The sequence below is a fragment of the Pseudopodoces humilis genome, chromosome 16 (assembly GCF_049639895.1).
Source record: "Pseudopodoces humilis isolate 2021_Gansu_Grassland_sample_001 chromosome 16, ASM4963989v1, whole genome shotgun sequence".
In the NCBI taxonomy this organism is placed as follows: domain Eukaryota; kingdom Metazoa; phylum Chordata; class Aves; order Passeriformes; family Paridae; genus Pseudopodoces; species Pseudopodoces humilis.
In genome coordinates this window covers 18,890,923-18,908,253 of record NC_142215.1, presented here as the reverse complement: position 1 = coordinate 18,908,253, position 17,331 = coordinate 18,890,923, and the positions used below count along the sequence as shown (strand labels likewise).

General features: G+C 55.6%; 1 protein-coding gene and 1 long non-coding RNA gene across 8 annotated transcripts in view; one reads left to right on the top strand and one right to left on the bottom strand.

Annotated features, from left to right (window-relative positions):
• The window catches only part of NEO1 (neogenin 1), a 158,727-nt gene extending 149,080 nt beyond the window's left edge, over nt 1–9,647 (top strand). For 5 of the 7 annotated variants that reach the window (XM_088063003.1, XM_088063002.1, XM_014250973.2 and 2 more), the window contains 8 exons: nt 495–563; nt 1,141–1,288; nt 2,761–2,999; nt 3,487–3,579; nt 5,305–5,463; nt 6,376–6,612; nt 7,133–7,269; nt 8,899–9,644. In XM_088063003.1, coding sequence (XP_087919129.1) covers nt 495–563; nt 1,141–1,288; nt 2,761–2,999; nt 3,487–3,579; nt 5,305–5,463; nt 6,376–6,612; nt 7,133–7,269; nt 8,899–8,982 — 1,166 coding nt within the window. In that variant the 3' untranslated portion in view covers nt 8,983–9,644. Of the gene's footprint in view, nt 1–494; nt 564–1,140; nt 1,289–2,760; nt 3,000–3,486; nt 3,580–5,304; nt 5,464–6,375; nt 6,613–7,132; nt 7,270–8,898 lie in introns of all 7 variants that reach the window. The other 2 variants (XM_088063004.1, XM_088063005.1) reach the window with 2 other exon arrangements.
• Nucleotides 9,648–11,485: 1,838 nt separating this feature from the next.
• On the bottom strand, nt 11,486–15,689 carry LOC148183037 (uncharacterized). The gene is made up of 3 exons (XR_015773940.1): nt 15,646–15,689; nt 14,342–14,498; nt 11,486–11,604 (listed from the first exon to the last, which is right to left on the bottom strand). It is a non-coding gene; the product is annotated as an uncharacterized LOC148183037 (long non-coding RNA).
• Nucleotides 15,690–17,331: the final 1,642 nt, after the last annotated feature.

Below are 17,331 nucleotides of genomic sequence, written 5' to 3'. Positions count from 1 at the left end.
TCACTTGTGGTGCACAGGAAAGAACAGGGAGGAGCTGAAAGCAAGTTTTAATGGATAGGCAGGGCCTTAATATTACATTTACTGTGCTTGGGATCCTCCACCCATTTCCAGTCTCCCTCAGCTGCTGGAATTGAGAGTTAGGAAAAGACACCTGGATAATTCCTTGAACTCTCAGCAGAGATGTGGCAAAACCATTTTCCTCAACATTTACCTGTGCCTTGCTGCAAATGGGCTTTATTATCATTTTAAAAGTGAAATTAGGAGAGGCTCCTGAGCTTAATTAGGAAAAGAATAACTGGGAAACTATTAAAGAGCTCCTTTGGAGAAGTGGCTCTTCCCTTGGAGAGTTAGGTGCTGTGCAAAGCCAAATTGTGTTGTAGGGACAGAAAAGAGGGAAAAAGCTGCTCCTGGGGGCTCAGGGAGGTTCTGAAGCAGGACTCAGGGATGCTGAATTGTGTCTGTGTGTGTAAAATTCCGCTGTCCAACCTTTGCAGCCTCGGGATCTGCTGGGAAGGGGAGTCGCCCCATGGACTTGGGCCCAGACTACAAACCCCCGCTGGGAGGTGAGTGTGGGGCAGAGCTCCATGGCCACACCCTGCTGCCAGTTTGGGCTCACCCAGGGAATATTCCAGCAGCACTTCCAGAGCTGTCCCTGCTGCTGCTGAGCTCCCACGGCATTTCCATAGCCAGAGCCACTCCCAGTGAAATGGAGTGGTTTTCAATCAATTCTGTAGGAACAGATGAGGAAGGAAAAGCCTCCCCGGCTCCTTCTGCTCAGTGCTGCATGTTGGGATTTCCTGTCCTCAGGGAATGCTCCCTGGTGTTGGATAAAGGGTTTCCTTTGGAGCCAAGTGACCCCTGCGAGGCTCCTGATCAATTCCAGTGCTTGGAGTGGGGAGGTTTTTGTGATACTTGAGCAGGCTGCACTTAAATTTTGATAGACTTAGTAAGAAATGGCTCTATAAATCAACTTCCAGATGAACAATTGCACAAAAGCAGTTGGCAAACGCCAAAGAAACAAACATTTCTCGTGAGATCCATCCCCTCCTGCTGATCTGCAGCATTCCAGGTGTCTGGTGGGCGCTGCTTGCTTTTCCTGTGTAATAAATGAGCCTTTTCTCCCTTCCCCAACCCTCACAGGCAGTAACAGTCCCCATGGCAGTCCCACATCCCCCCTGGACAGCAACATGCTGCTGGTGATCATCGTGTCCGTGGGCATCATCACCATCGTCATCGTCGTCATCGTCGCCGTCTTCTGCACCCGCCGCACCACGTCCCACCAGAAAAAGTAACGGGGCTGGGGGGCCCTGCCTGCCTTAGTGAACCCTTTTATTTCATTCCTCATGATGCTTTAGAGTTTGTTCCTTGTAAGTCCTGCAGCCTGTAGGTGCTGCTGCTGGTTGGCTTTTCCTGTCAGTGTCCCCAAGTTCCCAGCCATCAGTTCCCACACAAACCGGGGCTCCCAGGTGTGCCTGCACTTCTCCCCCCAGCCAGGGGAAATTGTCATTTCCAAGTTTCCAAACTGGAGCCAATCCATGTGTTGGGAGCTGGGAGAGCTCAGGAGCTCAGGCAGCTCCTCACTCCTGCATGGGTGGGCTCAGTGCACAAGTTGTGCTTGGCATTATCCAGTTTTTAGTAGGATCAGTGGAGTGGAATCTGCATGTGGTGCTGGATTCCTTAGAAAAGTGCTCCCAAATCCTGGTGTTTGTATCTGAATTCCTCCCCCAGAGCATCTGCATTGATGCTGCAGCAGTGATGCTCCCACTGAGGGGCTCCTGCAGGGTCTCTCTGTGTTCTTTGAAAGAGCAGAGCTGTGTCTGAAGTTGGAAAAGATGCTGTTAGACAAAACAAGTTTTTGAGGAAGTGATGAAAAGCCAGGCTTGGATAATCTGCAGTTGCTGTGATGGAGCAGGAGCACCCTGCAGAGCTGCAGGAGAGGGAGCAGGGATGGAGGAGCCAGCCCTGGCACCCCTGGCAGCTGGGGCTGTGCTTGGGAGGGGGCAGCATGGATGGGCCAGTGCCAGGAGATGTGTTCTATTTTCAGGGCAGAAATAACCCCGTGAAATCTCAATTTCTGAGTGCCCTCAGCCAGGGAATAACCTGATCCCTGTCCCTGATCAGCTCCAGTGGGTGCAGGATTTGGGAGTCACCCCTGCCAGAGGCTCTGTGTGTGCTGTTTTCCCATGTCTGAGCCCCTCCTCCAGCTTTGCCATGGCCCAAAGTGAGGAGTCAGTGTGGAGGGAATGCTGAAACCTACATTTTACCTTCCCAAAATTCCACCATCCCCAATCTCTGCCTCACTGTGGTTTGCTGTTGCTGCTCAGCACAATGGGAACCTCCCCAGTGGGATTGTCCTGCCTGAGCTGGGCTGGAAGGAACGTTCTGTCATTAAGCCTGTGTTCCCATCCTGCTGGGATACCTGACTGGCTGCAGCTCCTTCTCCAGCTGCTGCTGGAGCTCGGTGAGCCCGGGATACGGGCACAGCAGTGCAATATCCTCTCAACAGCCACAATTTCTGCAAACTTAATTCCTGTTAACGAAGGCTGGGCTGCAGAGCCAGGGCTGCACCTGGGGCACCATCAGAGACAAATTCCCTGGCACCAGAGCAAAGGGTGTGCTTTGAGGTGTCAGTGGGGCTTGTGTGCAAAATTCCAAGCTCCCTGCCCAGTGGGAAACTTGTGCCCAGCTGGATGCAAGACCTGAGGGAAACCCCAGGGAGAAACAAACACCAAATTATCAAATCCCTGCTTTCCTTGCCAGGAAACGAGCTGCCTGCAAATCCGTGAATGGCTCCCACAAGTACAAGGGCAACTCCAAAGATGTCAAACCTCCCGACCTTTGGATCCATCACGAGAGGCTGGAGCTGAAACCCATCGATAAATCCCCAGATCCCAATCCCATCATGACAGACACCCCGATCCCTCGCAACTCCCAGGACATCACCCCGGTGGACAATTCCATGGACAGCAATATCCATCAGAGGCGGAATTCCTACAGAGGTGGGAGGCTGTGAGGAGTGAAACACATCTTACTGGTGAAATCACTTGGATTAAGTTACTCTTTTCTGTCCTTATTTTCCAAGTAGTGAATTGGGTTTGTTCCTGGTTTCTGAGACTCTGAAAAGGTTGGATCACACGTTTTAGTGAGGAAATATATTATCCAAGAGTTATATCATTACATTATCTCTTAGTAAATACTGATTAGTAATGGGAAGATCATCTCTTCATATTAAACCCCTGGATTTGTTTCTGACCTTTCAGCCCAGAGCTGAACCGCTGCCAGAAGTTTGCAGCGGGGCCTGGAGAGTTTCTCCAGTTCCCAAACATCCTCATCCTCGCTGTCTTCTTCCCACCTTCCAGTGAAGTGGAGAGAGCTCTTTATCACTCAAGGGCTGTGTGGGGGCAGGAGTGAGGGGAGGAGGAGTGTTGCTGCTGCTGTGGTTCCCGGGGCCTGGCTGCACAGGCTAACGCGGCTGTTCCCCCTCAGGACACGAGTCGGAGGACAGCATGTCCACGCTGGCGGGAAGGAGGGGCATGAGGCCCAAGATGATGATGCCTTTTGATTCTCAGCCACCTCAGCGTAAGTGAACACCCCCAATTCCTGCTGGAGCCACTCCCTGCTCCCAGGAAATGCCATGCTGGGCAGCAGGAGCAGCTCAGGGAGGCTCCTGAGCCCTCCTGGTGCGGGCAGAGCGAGGCCGTGTTGGAAGGGGCTGGCAGGGCGGGAGCATGTCCAGACCTGGCTGGGGCTCTGCAGGGACAGCCCGTGGGCCTGGCTGCTCCTTGGAGCCATTCCCTTGGAGCTCTGCCAGTGTGCCACATGGGAGCTGCAGAGAGCTGGAATCTCTGTCAGGTTCCCCACTGTTGTTTTCCCAGCCCAAGCAGTCACCATCCCCTTCACCTCTGCAGCTCTGCTCTCACAGCCTTCTCTGACTTTACTCTGAGCTCCCTGAGACCTCTTTGCCCTGGGATCCTTCTCTGATACCAAAATGACCCTTATGAAATATTTTAGGAATTGAACAATCTATCTGGAGTTTTCAAATGACTCCAAGATGGAAAGGGACTTGGCTGAACCTCTGAACAGCCAGCCTGAAACGCTGTGTGGGAACAGCAGCGAGCAGCTTAGGAGTTGCTGTGCAGGGGCAGAACTGGGAGGTAAAATCACACCAAGCTCACCCGGGCTGAGCTTTTGACTCCCCTGAGCTCTGTGATCATGTTCCACCTGTAGCCAGGTGACTGCTGCCACAGCCCCTCTGTTCTATGGAATTATTTCAGAGTAGTTACACTACATTTCCACTTTCTTTTTGCTTTAATTAAAAACTGAACTGAGGACTTGGTGTTCTTGATCTCTACCTACTTTTTCCAGTGTCCTGATGACCTGATTTCCCAGTTTGTGAATTTTCTTCTTCTGTGACCTTCTTCCAAGAGCAGCATCCGGTTTCTTGGTTTTACACTAAGTAGTCTGATTTCCTTGCTGTCTCCCAGCTCTCCACGTGTGAGGAGGGAGCAGAGGATGCAGTTTTACACTAAATTCCTCAGAAACTGGTCTGAGTGAAACAGGGGTGTGTGGCAGGTCCCTCTCTGCCAGCTCCTGGGGGGCACTGACCAGGCCCAGGCCCTGCTGGAGCTTGGCTTTGGGACTGGGCTCTGTCCTGTTCGTGAAAGCTCCGAGGGCCTCCAGCCACGGGCTCTGGTTCAGGGGGGACATCGGTGTGGGCTCTGCAGGTGCCCTTCTGGCAGGAGCTGAGGCCACCAGGAGCGTTCCTCGTGTCCAGCCCTGGGCCTGAACAGCCTTCCACGGCTTTCTTCCACCCCCTGGAGCCTTCAGATGGAGTTACTAATTCCCCCCTGAGGGCTGAATTATGGTAACTCACTGTGCCATTTTAGTCTGATTTGCAGTAATGGTGTGTGCTAGTGACTTCCTTCTTTGCCTCCTGGAACACAGAAATTCTGGAAGGATATTGGGAAGCAAAGGCCTCTATTGTTTAACACACCTCATTTCATCTTTATCAATATACTGTATGTGGATAACAGATCTGGATTCTCTTTATTCTCCTTCTGGACTTTTCAGTGGAATCAAGCAGTGCTTTAAGAGTTGGTGGCACGAGTTTGGGAGCTGCAGTTGGGTGAATTTTTTGTCCTATGTGTGTTTGAGGTGTGATAAGCCAGGGGTTTAAGCTGGGCTGTAAATCAGGAGGGTCTGGCTCCCTGCTGGAGCGGGGAGCAGGGAGGGGAGTCCCCAGGCTGTCCCATGTGTGTGTGTGTGTGTGTGTTAAGTGTTTCTCTGTCTTGTGTTCATCCACAGCTGTGATTAGTGCTCATCCCATCCATTCCCTCGACCCCCCTCACCACCATTTCCACTCCGGCAGCCTCGCCTCTCCAACCCGCAGCTTCCTGCACCACCAGCTCAGCCCGTGGCCCCTGGGCTCTGCCATGTCCCATTCGGACAGGGCCGACTCCACAGGTGAGAGACCGACCCTCAGGGAGGTGGTGCTTTGTGGAAAAGTCAGGGAAACACCTGGAAATCGGAGCCTGAAGCCGGGTCAGTCTCCTCTGTGGGGTTCCATGAGGGATGGGTTAGGTACAGACAGAATCCTGGAAGGGCTGGGTGCTCCTGGTTAGGTCGGATTTTGTTCTGTGACATCCACGGTGGTGTCCTTGGAAAAGGGGGGTTCGTGTTTTATACCCAGCTCCAAACAGGGATTCCTCCTGCTAAAGCCTCTGGCCCTGAAACATCAGATTAACTCTGAGCTGCCTCGTGGGATAACTTCCCCCAATTAATACAGTTTGAAACCAGCAGGGAAGGAAGGTCCAGGCTTGGCTACTGACAGTGGGGGCACACAGAGAACAGGGGTGATTTCCATGCAGCACTCCCAGCCTTGAGCAGAATCATTTGCAGAAGTTTTAGAGAGCACTGAAGTCTCCAGGACTCTGAAAAATTCCAGAGCGGTGGCATCGCTGAATGTGCACATGGGTAACCTTGGGATGAAGCAAACCCTGAGCTTCTCTGCTTAAGGTCAACATTCGAAGGTGTCACAGCCAAAAGTGTTGTTTCTTTATGAAAACAATTCCTGAGGCTGCAAGCTCCATTCCAGCCCAAACCATTCCATGAGTCTCAGGAGATGGATTTCAGATGCGGCTCCTGTGTGAGCCCCCCAGTGCTGTGTGCTTGAGGAGCTCTAGTTAGAGGTGTCAGTGCTTTTGTTACTCTGGGCTAGGAGGAGGCTGCACTTTGGTGTTGTGTGCTTTGTGTGAGGATCACGGAGCTGTTCCTGTGCCGGTGCAGTCGCTCAGCTCGGTGCCCTGGGAGGAGCCCTGGTCCCCGTGTCCCGGAGCCCGGGTCAGGAATAACCCCTCGGGGGTGTTTGCGTTGCAGAGTCCGTCCGGAACACGCCCAGCACGGACACGATGCCGGCGGCCTCGGCCGTGGCCAGCGCGGAGCTGCCGGAGCCCGAGGGGCCGTTCCTGCCCGCGGAGGAGGAGCCCCAGGGGCCCCCCACGGCCCACGTGCGCCCCTCGCACCCCCTCAAGAGCTTCGCTGTGCCCGCCGTGCCGCCCACCGGGGGCCCCTTCGACCCTGCCCTGCCCAGCACCCCCCTGCTGACACAGCAAGGTGAGTCAGAAACAGCCGGGAAACGGGGACTTGGGGGCACAGGGAGGGAGGAGTGCGTGTCAAAGGAAACGTGGCAGAGGCTGGGGTGGGTTTTGTTGGTGGCATTTTCCGTACATAGATGAGCCAATTCAAATCCAACACTCCGTAATTGAAGTGTTCCTTTTCTCCTGGAAGAATCCTTTTCCTCCACGGGCTCATCCCAGACTGGTTTGGGTTGGAAGGGAACTTTAAAGCCCATCCAGTGCCACCCCCTGCAATGGCAGGGACCCCTTCCACTGTCCCAGGCTGCTCCAAGCTCTGTCCAGGCTGCCCTTGGGCACTGCCAGGGATCCAAGGCCAGCCCCAGCTGCTCTGGGCACCCTGTGCCAGGGCCTGCCCACCCTCCCAGCCAGGAATTCCTTCCCAATATCCCGTCCATCCCTGGCAGTGGGAGCCATTCCCTTCCCTGTCCTTACTCTGCTCCTTCCAGGAGCTCCCTGAGCAGTGTCCCGAGCCTGACCGTGTCCCCAACTCCCTGCAGCTCCCGGCCACCCCGTCCACGCGGTGAAGACGGCGTCCATCGGCACCTTGGGCAGGACTCGGCCGCCCATGCCCGTGGTGGTGCCCAGCGCCCCCGAGGTGCAGGAGACCACGCGGATGCTGGAGGACTCGGAGAGCGTAGGTACCCCCTGCCAGGGCGGCAGGGCTGGCTCTGCAGGGCTCTGCAAGGCTCTGCAGGGCTCTGCAAGGCTCTGCAGGGCTCTGCAAGGCTCTGCAAGGCTCTGCAAGGCTCTGCAGGGCTCTGCAAGGCTCTGCAAGGCTCTGCAAGGCTCTGCAGGGCTCTGCAAGGCTCTGCAAGGCTCTGCAGGGCTCTGCAAGGCTCTGCAGGGCTCTGCAAGGCTCTGCAAGGCTCTGCAGGGCTCTGCAAGGCTCCTGAACTGTCACAGGCACAGCGCGGTGGGCTCTGCGCTCCCACAGCTCCAGTGCCTGGGAACCTGCACGGGAAATGCCTTCTGCAGGGGGGGACCTGCTGAATCCTGCAGCTGCAGCTTCCCCAGCTCTGCAGAGCATTCCCAGTGCCATCCCTGAGCTCTGCAGAGCATTCCCAGTGTCACTGCACATGGAACATTTGACATTAATGCCAGTGTGTTCCAAGCCATCTTCCCAAATCTGTTTGTAAATTCTCACAGGAAAGTTTCCTGACTTTTGGGAAGGGTGCAGCCAACTGTTGGGCTGCTTTGGAAGCGGCTTTTAAGGAATGCTTTGGAAGAGCTGTTTTCCTTTCAAACTGCAAGCCAAGGAGTTGCTCCTGTGGCTGTTACCTGTTAATATTCAGATATTCACTGCTGCATCACTGCTACAGGAAATGCTCATTTGGAATTCATTTTTCTTTTCCCATCATTGTCCTTTTCTCACTTGTTTTTTACTCTCCTGATTTTATTTCTCTATGTGCTGGTCTGGAAACTTGATCTGGTGTCCTCTTGTGCTTCTGTCACTCCTGCTTTATTCATTTTGTTTGGTCAGTACCAAACCCATACTCCTCAGCTAATTTGTAATATTTAAATAGAGCCATTAATACTTTCATTAATTAATGAAATTAATTAATGAATATATTAAGTGCCAGGTAGAGTCAGCACAAAAAAAAAACCAGTTTAAATTAAATTACTGGTTCAACTATGAGTCTTAAAATGTAAATAAGTTGAAATACAGAGTTCAGGTTTGGGCAGTGTTTTGAATTAATTCGGGGATTTTAGGAATGAGTTTAGGGAATGAGTTTACTCACTGAGTAAGGAGTTGGCAGATGATGTGTTGGGCACAGGACTGTACAGTGCAGAGGTTTGGTAAACTGGAAGTTCTTTGCTGTTGAAATGAAGCAGGAGGAGCTGCAGGAGCAGCTGAGGGCTGGGAATGCTCAGAACTGGGAAGGGTTTGGTCAGGAAGGGTTTGGGGATGAGCCAGACCACGGGGTCTGCCCACAGTGCTGACAGAAACGAGACAGCTGAGCCTAAAATCGCGTGGCTTTAGCAGCTATCCCGATCCCAAAGCAGCTTTGGTGAAGAGGGGAGATCCTGCTCAACTTCCTGCCTTGGTCCAAAGGCAGGGATCGAGGCAGGAAAAGTGGAGCTGTGAGCCACAGCTGCCCCGCCCGGCAGAGGGGGCTGTGCCACGTTACCAGCGGGTGAAATGGTGATGAATGCGCTGGTGCTCGGTGCTGAGCGGGGGCAGGAGCTGCAGCAGGAGGTTCCTGAGGTTCCTGCTGGGCCCCAGCGCTGTGGGAGTGACCCTTTCCCCCTTCCCTGCCCGCAGAGCTACGAGCCGGACGAGCTGACCAAAGAAATGGCCCACCTGGAAGGACTCATGAAGGACCTCAATGCCATCACCACGGCGTGAGCGGCGCCGCCAGTCTCGGACTCAGCCTTGGAGCACAAGGAATTGTACAGAGGGAAAAAGGAAAAAAAAAAAAACCAAGAAAAAAGAAAAAAAAGAACAAAACCCAGAAAGAGGGACAGCACACGAGAGCAATGGAGGGAGGAGGAGAGGAAGCAGCTGGAGGTGACCCGAGGTCACCCCCTGTCCTGCAGCGGAGCCCCGCGGGATGAGCCTCGCCTGGGATCCAGCAGGACGAAAGCAAAGTGGACTCGCCATTAGTTTTTTTTTTCTGGTCAGGTTTTGTCTCAGTGGTGTGATTGCCCTGCCTTTTCAGTGTTGGACATTGGCATTTATGTACAATTTTATTTGTGTTTTTATTTTATCTTTTTTTATAAAAAGGAAAAAAAAATATTGTAATAAAAAAAAAAAGGGAGAAACTGTTGTTTTCCACAGCTTAGGCTGAAGTTTGACTGCTTGTTCTATTGTGTATGAAAATTCATTGCCAGTGTGGGTTGTTCTGTTTTGTTTTTTATTCTGAGTAAAATTACATCCCCTTCTGGCAGTTAATCCATGGCCTTTTGGGATGCTGCACTGCTCTTTGTAAGCTTTTTTTATTATTTTTATATTATAATTATTAAAAGCCTGACTTTCTCCTCTCATCACTGTGAGATTCCCGGTCTGTTTGAATTGAGGTGTAATTGGAGAGCCTTGTTTGTCGCTTTTTGTGCAGTTTCAATATTTTGAGTGGGGGGAGAAGTAGCTGGGGAAGGGGAGGGGGATCCTGGGGAGGGTTCATTCCTGTTGTTTTCCTGTCTTTTTCCAGTGACTGGGAAGACTGAAGAGCAAGGAAGCATCTTCAGCTGTACTGTGTGTCTGGTCACTGAGTGCAGGGAGAGGCTCCTTTAGGAACAGAGTTCTTCCTGGGAATGGGGGCTCTCCTGTCCAGGTGACCCTACAGGAAGCTTCTTTTGGCAGCTGTTTTGTTGTTGTCGCTTTAAAGATGGATCAGGAGCCTTGGAAGAGCAGAGTGAGAGCTCAGCCAGGCTGCAGGGCTGGGGCTGAGCCCCCTGGGCTCGGGGAACTTCAGCATCTTCCCTTTGCCAACACCCCAGATCTGCTGGAGAGCACTGAGTGTCCACAGGGTCCCAGGCCATCCCAACAGGAATCCTGAAAACGAGGCAAAAATGCATTTTTTTACACTTTGGAAAGCATGGGAAAATAAACTCAGTGTTGGTGACCCAGGTGCTGCTCCCAGATCTGGAAAGGGAGGAGAGGGAACAGGGAGCTCCAGGGAGGGGAGGGAAGAGGGATTTTCTTTCTCTCTTTGTGTGCTTGCCTGGCTCTGTCCTTCCCTGCATAAAAAAAAAGGCTGGGGTTCAGTAAAATGAGAAAAATTTTAAGAAAGAGAAACTCCAGCCAGCTGCCAGTGCCCACCTGTGCAACTTCACTTCCAGGGTAAAAGAAATCCCAAACTTCCTGATGGTTCAGGGGCTGGGATTTGGGAAGTTCTGGCTCCTCTGTGCCTCTGCCAGGAGATTTCCACTGAAATGGCAAAAAGAACTTTGCTTCCTTTGCTTGCCCTGGGCTGGAGCTGAGGCTCCCACTCCTGTCACTGGGAGAGCCACGGAATCCCCGGGGAGAGCAGGGATTGAGTCACTCCCTTTCTTTTCCTGGACTCTGTTGTCATTTCCAGGCCATTTCCTGCATTTATTTATTACTGAGGGAGGGGAGGGAATTCAATAAATTGTAGCAGCGTGGGCCACCTGGATAATTAACGTCTGGACTTTAAATCAGTACAATTCAGAGCAGAATAAGCTACAGAACGTGTATTTAAAGAATAAAATCCAGCCCCTGGCCTGGAAGGGAGGGTGTGGAGCTGTTCCTTCGCCTATTTTTTACCTATACCCAAAGAAATGCCATCCTACACACACAGTATTCCCAGCTGGGGGCCTTTGTGAATATTCCTTATGTAGAACACCATGAATGTTAATATTGTCATTGAATTTGGGGAGGGGGAATATTTTTAATGCTAAAACAACTGTTCAAAGTTGGTTTTTTAAGGTTAAACTGAGAAAAAAAAAAAAAGAAAAAACATTTATTCAATTCAATGTACAATCTGTATTGCACTTTTTCACATTTTAATGCTCCGTTTTCTTACATATCCTGTGATTTTAACTTTGGAACATTGTGTATCTTTGTAGTGTCATAGTCCAGCTGTGCAGTGACAGCTTCCCTCAGACATTTGGGGAAAAAGGAACAAACCAAACCTGTACATTGTTTTATGATTCTCATGTAGAAGAATTTCAAGGACTGCTGTAGATGTCGACCTTTCTGTACAATTTTTTTGCTTTTCTGTAGTATTTGCTGTATCCTCTATGGCTTTTTTTAATAACTTCATGTTTATTATTTTGTATTGGGCATCCAATACACTTTTTTTAATCCAGTCAACTCCTGGGCTGCTTGGAGAGTTTGTTTAATTATTCCTAGTCAGTACAGTGACCAGATTTGGGGTTTTACTCACCCTTTTTTCCCTTGCTGTGGGTTGGAGGAGAACTGTTCTCCCTCCCTCAGGCTTTGTGCACACACTGAACTTGGAGCATCTTCCTGTCTCCCTGTTCCAGAGCTCCACAGTGAAAACATCACCTTTTAATTAGCCAGCAGAGAAGGAAGGGGTTCAAATCGGTGGAAGTACAAATAATAGCCTTAATAAACTGGGAAATAATGGAAAAATAATCCCATAACCGTGGGCTATTGCACTTTCTGGATGTGGATTGTGAAGTGCAGTAATTCTCTCCTTGGTGCCAGCCCATGTCTCAGCCCTGCTCCGTCCCTCCCAGCCTTTGCTCACTCCTTCCTTCCCCACGCTCATCCCAGGGGGGAAGGGACCCCAGAATTCTCCTGGAGAATTCCCTCCTGGAATTTATTGATTCAGCTCAATGGCTTTTACCAAAAACCCTGAACCATCGCAGCGTTTTGTGGGGTCCCAGAACGGTTTGGATGGAAGGGACCTTAAATCCCTGGCCCTGGAGGGAGGCAGGGGCAGCTCAGCCGTGTCAGGGCTGGGGCCCAGGGGAGAAACTGGGGAACATTCCTGGGAGAGCAGAAAATTCCTGCCCGGACTCAGAGACCTCCAGTCCTGGCCCGGGGCAGAGCTGAGCTCTTCCAACCCAAAGCAGCACAGGATTCACACGGAACAGCTGAGGTGGGAAAAGAGCTCCCAGCCCATGGAGTCCAAACCCCACCTCATTCCCAGGCCAGAGCACTGCGCGCCACGTCCAGGAATTCCTTGGACACCTCCAGGGATGGGAACTCCAAACACCCCTGGGTGGCCCCTTCCAGTGCCTGACAACCCTTTCCATGAAGAAATTCCTCCTGATGTCCATCCTGAGCCTCCCCTGGTTGAGGACGTCTCCTCTTGTCCTGTCCCTTGTTCCCTGGAAGCAGAGCCTGATCTTCCCAGCTGCCCCCTCCTGTCAGGGAGCTGTGCAGAGCCAGAAGGTCCCTCCTGAGCCTCCAGGCTGAGCCCCCCAGCCCTGCGCTCCACCGAGAGCTGTGGAGCCGTGCCCGGGGGTGACAGCGCAGCCCGGGGACAGCGGGGGACAGCGGGGGACAGCCCGGGGACAGCCCGGGGACAGCCGGGGACAGCGGGGGACAGCCGGGGGACAGCCGGGGGACAGCCGGGGGACAGCCCGGGGACAGCCCGGGGACAGCCCGGGGACAGCCGGGGACAGCAGGTGGCAGCGGTGGCTCGCTGCTGAGGCTGCAGCGCTCGCACGGCTCCTGCAGGGAAGGAGGGACCCGCAGCAACGCTGCTGCTGCTTCCGAGGGGCAGCTCGGGGAGGAACTCAAGCTGTAAATCCCAGTTTTGCCAAGGAAACTCTGGATTCCGACCCAGAACCGAGGGCTGTCTCAAACACCTGCAATAAATTTGGGCAACGTTTGCAGGCTTTTGCCCAGTAAGAGCAGCCATTCATCTCCACCTGAACCGAGACCGGGTTTGGTCCAAAACCTCCCTCGTGTCAGTAAAAGCGTCTCTGCAGCAGCTCAGGGTGATTCAACTCAACAGCTTTTACCAAAAACACCGAACCACTGCAGCTTTTTGTAGGATCCCAGAATGGTTTGGGTGGAAGGGACCTTAAAGCCCATCTCATCCCAATCCCACCCCTGCCATGGGCAGGGACCCCTTCCACTGTCCCAGGCCACTCCGAGCCTTGTCCAGCCTGGCCTTGGGCACTGCCAGGGATCCAGGGGCAGCCCCAGCTGCTCTGGGCACCCTGTGCCAGGGCCTCACCTCCCTCCCAGCCAGGAATTCCTTCCCAGTATCCCATCCATCCCTGCCCTCTGGCACTGGGAGCCATTCCCTGTGTCCTGTCCCTCCATCCCTTGTCCCCGTTCCCTCCCCAGCTCTCCTGGAGCCCCTTCAGGCCCTGGCAGGGGCTCTGAGCTCTCCCTGGAGCCTTCTCCTCTCCAGGTGAGCACTCCCAGCTCTCTCAGCCTGGCTCTGTGAGATCAGGGCTCCTCCAACACCACAGGGCTTCCAGCAGGTTACACATCTGCCCCGTGTGACTCCAGAAAGCCAAGCTTGGAGCTGCACCGTGGCTCTCCAGAACCTTCCAGACACAACAAAATCCCTGCCCCTAGAGCAGCTTTGCCAGCTCTGGGTGTGGTGGAGTCCGGGGCACATTGCAGGGAACACGCAGGACTGACAGGACAAGTCGGCCCTCGGCAGCCACGGGAACACGAGCACAAAGGTGGGAGAGTGGAGAACATCCCCAGAGCCAGCCTGGGGAAAGGACAGGGAGAGCCAATGCCACAGAGTGCCAGGGACAAACTAAAATCCAGGCAGGATTCAGCCCACGCTGGGGGCTCCCTCCTTGCTGTGGGGGAACGTTGTGAGCAGCACTTTCCCCTCTCCACGGGCAGCGTTGGAGGCAGCTGCAGGAGGACAGCAACGCGATCCCTGTCCCTTAATAATCCATAATCAACTTTTCCTGACTATCTCCCAATTCCAGCTCCTGCAGCACACGCTGCCTTTCTCTCTCCAGAGGCGCAGGGACCACGGCTCCCACGGAGCTTTGGGCAGTGATTTTCCCTGGTGGTGTCTTAGGAGGAACTCCCGTTCCCCAGGGCTGTCTCGGGACATCCCAGCCCCAGGGAGCTGCCGGCCGGGGTGGGCACGATGGCAGTGTCACCACAGCTCATTTTTAGCACCCAAACGCACCGGCGTGGGGACAGGGGGCGGTGCTGCTCCTGCAGGCACGGCCAGCCCTGGACACGACACCCTGCAGCCAGGGATGTTCTCCAGCTGCTGCAGAGGCTGCGAGAACCAAACAGGACAAGCTGGAGATGTGGCAATGAAATCATCACTCGCAGGACTCACCCTGGGCGGGCTGCGGGCGAGGGGAGGCTGGGCTGGCCCAGGCTCCTCTTCTGGAGCTCTGGCTGAGCCCCTTTCTCCCTCCGGTCATTCCAGGCTGGCTGTGGCGCCACCTCCCCCGATCTCCTCTCGAGGCGAGGGCTTCAGCCCTGGCTGCAAACTGGGGGGGAACAGGAGGAGGGTCCTGGCAGCGCCTCAGGCGGAGCTGGAGCATGCAGGGAGGTGCGGGAAGCTGCGGGCTGAGCGCAGCAGGGCCCTTTCTCAGCGAGCACAGGCAGCTGCTGAGCCCCTGCAGGACACGGGGCTGGGCTGGGGGCTCCCGGACACAGCTCTGGGGTCACACACGCCGCGGGGAGCCCGGGCAGGAGTTTTCCCGATGGAAGCCCCGAATGGCCGCGTTCCCGACCGCCCATCCCGGGATCCCGGCATCCTCGTGCTCCGGGAAAACAGCGGAGCCCATCGCTCCCCGTGTCCATGGTGACAGCATCCCCCGGTCCATCCCCCCTGACGGGGATGCCGGGGCCGGGGGCTGCGCTGCCCCCGCTGCGGTGACAAACAGCCCCGGCAGCTGCCACCGAAACCTTCCCAGGGGCTCTCCCGCTCCCGGCGCCATCCCAAACCCTCTCCCAGCACCCCCAGCATCGAGGGCTGGCTCTGGGTCACCCTGGCTGGGGGTGGCCCTGTCCCAAGGAGCAGCGGGACCGTGTCCAGCCCTCCCCAGCCTCCCCTCTCTGTGCCTGCCTGGCTGCTCCTGCGGATTTCTCCACCTTTTCCTGCGGGGCACAGAGCCCTCACTCACAGCGTCCCCAAGTGCCGAGGCCAGGCTGGAGGAACAGGGCCTTCCTCGGCTGCGTTCCCTCCTGGATCCCGACAGCAATTCCAGCCCTCCCTTGCCCAGCTCTGGGCACGCCTCAGTGGGGTCGTTTTCCCACTTGGGAAAAAAGCGAGAAAAGCTGGGCAGGTGCAGGCAGTGCTGGGAGGGTGGGGAAAGCAAAAAGGACAAGGCAGCCCCAGACATAGGGCTGGGGGGGAGGAAATGTTGTCCAGTCCTGGCCCCAAACACACTAGCATAGAGGAGACCCTAAAAATGGGGCACACAGCCCAGTTCCCAGATCCAGCACCTTCCAGAACCTTCCACCCCAACCAAGTCCCCCAGAGCAGCCCCAGCTAGAAGCAGGAGTGGCCAGGGGGACAGAGCTCAGCCTCTCCCCACAGCTGCCCCAGCAGCCAGGAATTAGAAGGACCAGCAGCACCCCCAAAAGGTGGGGCTCAGGTGGTGAATCACCCCAAAACCCCTCCACTCTTACCCAGGCAGACACAGGAGCTCCTGCTGCTCCTTCCTGCTGGTCGCTGCAAGGAGCTGGACTGAGAGAAGCCAAACTGGAACCTGCTTGTGCCCCACAGCCCCCAGGTGTTCCCCATCTCCAGCTCAGGTGTTCCCCATCTCCAGCTCAGGTGTTCCCCATCTCCAGCTCAGGTGTTCCCCATCTCCAGCTCAGGTGTTCCCCATCTCCAGCTCAGGTGTTCCCCATCTCCAGCTCAGGTGTTCCCCATCTCCAGCCTCAGGACATTTCCGAGTCCCAGCCCAGCTGCCCGAGGCTGTCTCTGCCCACCCATCTGGCTTTGCTTTGCCTGGAAAGGGGGCAGGGAGCAGTGGGGGCGTTAATGGGATGGGAGCTGGAGTGAGGACAGCGTTTCCCCGCCGAGGTTGCTTTGTGAGAACCGCTGGGATGTAATAAAACCCCTCAAACAAAATCCAGCATCACCAGATAAATAGAAGTGGACGCTGAGTGCCCACAGTGACTCACGAGCACCCGAGGACCCGAGGACCCGAGGCTGGTGTCTGCCTGGTTCTGCCTGGTTTTGTACCACTTGCACCAAACCCTGTGATTTAAGGTTTGACTTTGCTGGAGACGGGGAGGAACAAAAGGTGTGAGTTGTGCCACCAGTGGCTCCAGGTGTCCCAGCTCCTACCCGCAGCTCCTGCTGGATCTGTGGGGTGGAGCTTTCGTGGCAGCGCGGATTAAAGCCACACCTTGAGCATCCCTGTGGAGCTGGGTGTGACCGTCCCGAGCCCCAGAGCCTCGAAACACGAGCTGTCCTGACGCTCCGATCTCTGTCACTAGAGGGGTGTGAGGCAGCGGGGAGAGGTGAATTCCTGCCCGAGGGACTCGTTCCTGCCTGGCAGCGCAGCTGTGTCCGGGCAGCGATGTGCCCGTGTCCCTCCTTCCCAAAGCTCCTGTGCTCCAGGGAATCCGTCAGGGCTGCTCTGGGGCAGCGGGCACTGCTGGCAGGGCCCGGGGGGGCTGCAGGGATCGGGGGGCTGCAGGGCCCGGGGGGACTGCAGGGATCGGGGGGCTGCAGGGATCGGGGGGCTGCAGGGATCGGGGGGCTGCAGGGCCCGGGACCGGGGGCTGCAGGGACCGGGGGGCTGCAGGGATCGGGGGGCTGCAGGGATCGGGGGGCTGCAGGGCCCGGGGGGGCTGCAGGGCCCGGGGGGGCTGCAGGGATCGGGGGGGCTGCAGGGCCCGGGGGGGCTGCAGGGATCGGGGGGCTGCGGGGCCCGGGACCGGGGGGCTGCAGGGATCGGGGGGCTGCAGGGCCCGGGGGGCTGCAGGGGACACAGGCGGGCTCCTCGGAGCCAGCCCCGCTCCCACCCCCGATAAAGCGGCCGGGGGAGGCACGCAGTGGAAGGAAGAGGGGAGATGACCCCGAAGGGCTCTCTTAGTTTGCAGCACCGCCAGGACCGCGGCTCCCGGGGAGGGGAAGGGGCTCGGCCGCTCCGTGCAGAAGTTGTTAACCCCTTCCTGCCCGTGCTGGGGACAGCCGGGAGAGCACGGTGAGCTCCCGCTTTCAGCCGGGGAGCCGCTGTGTCTCTGTATGAGCTCTGTGTGAGCATCTCCCTCTCCTGCGAGGCTCCAGCCGGGGTCTGTTCCCATCGGGAGCTGGGAAAGGAGCGGAGGGAGCAGCGCCGCCGGTGATCGGGGTGGGCT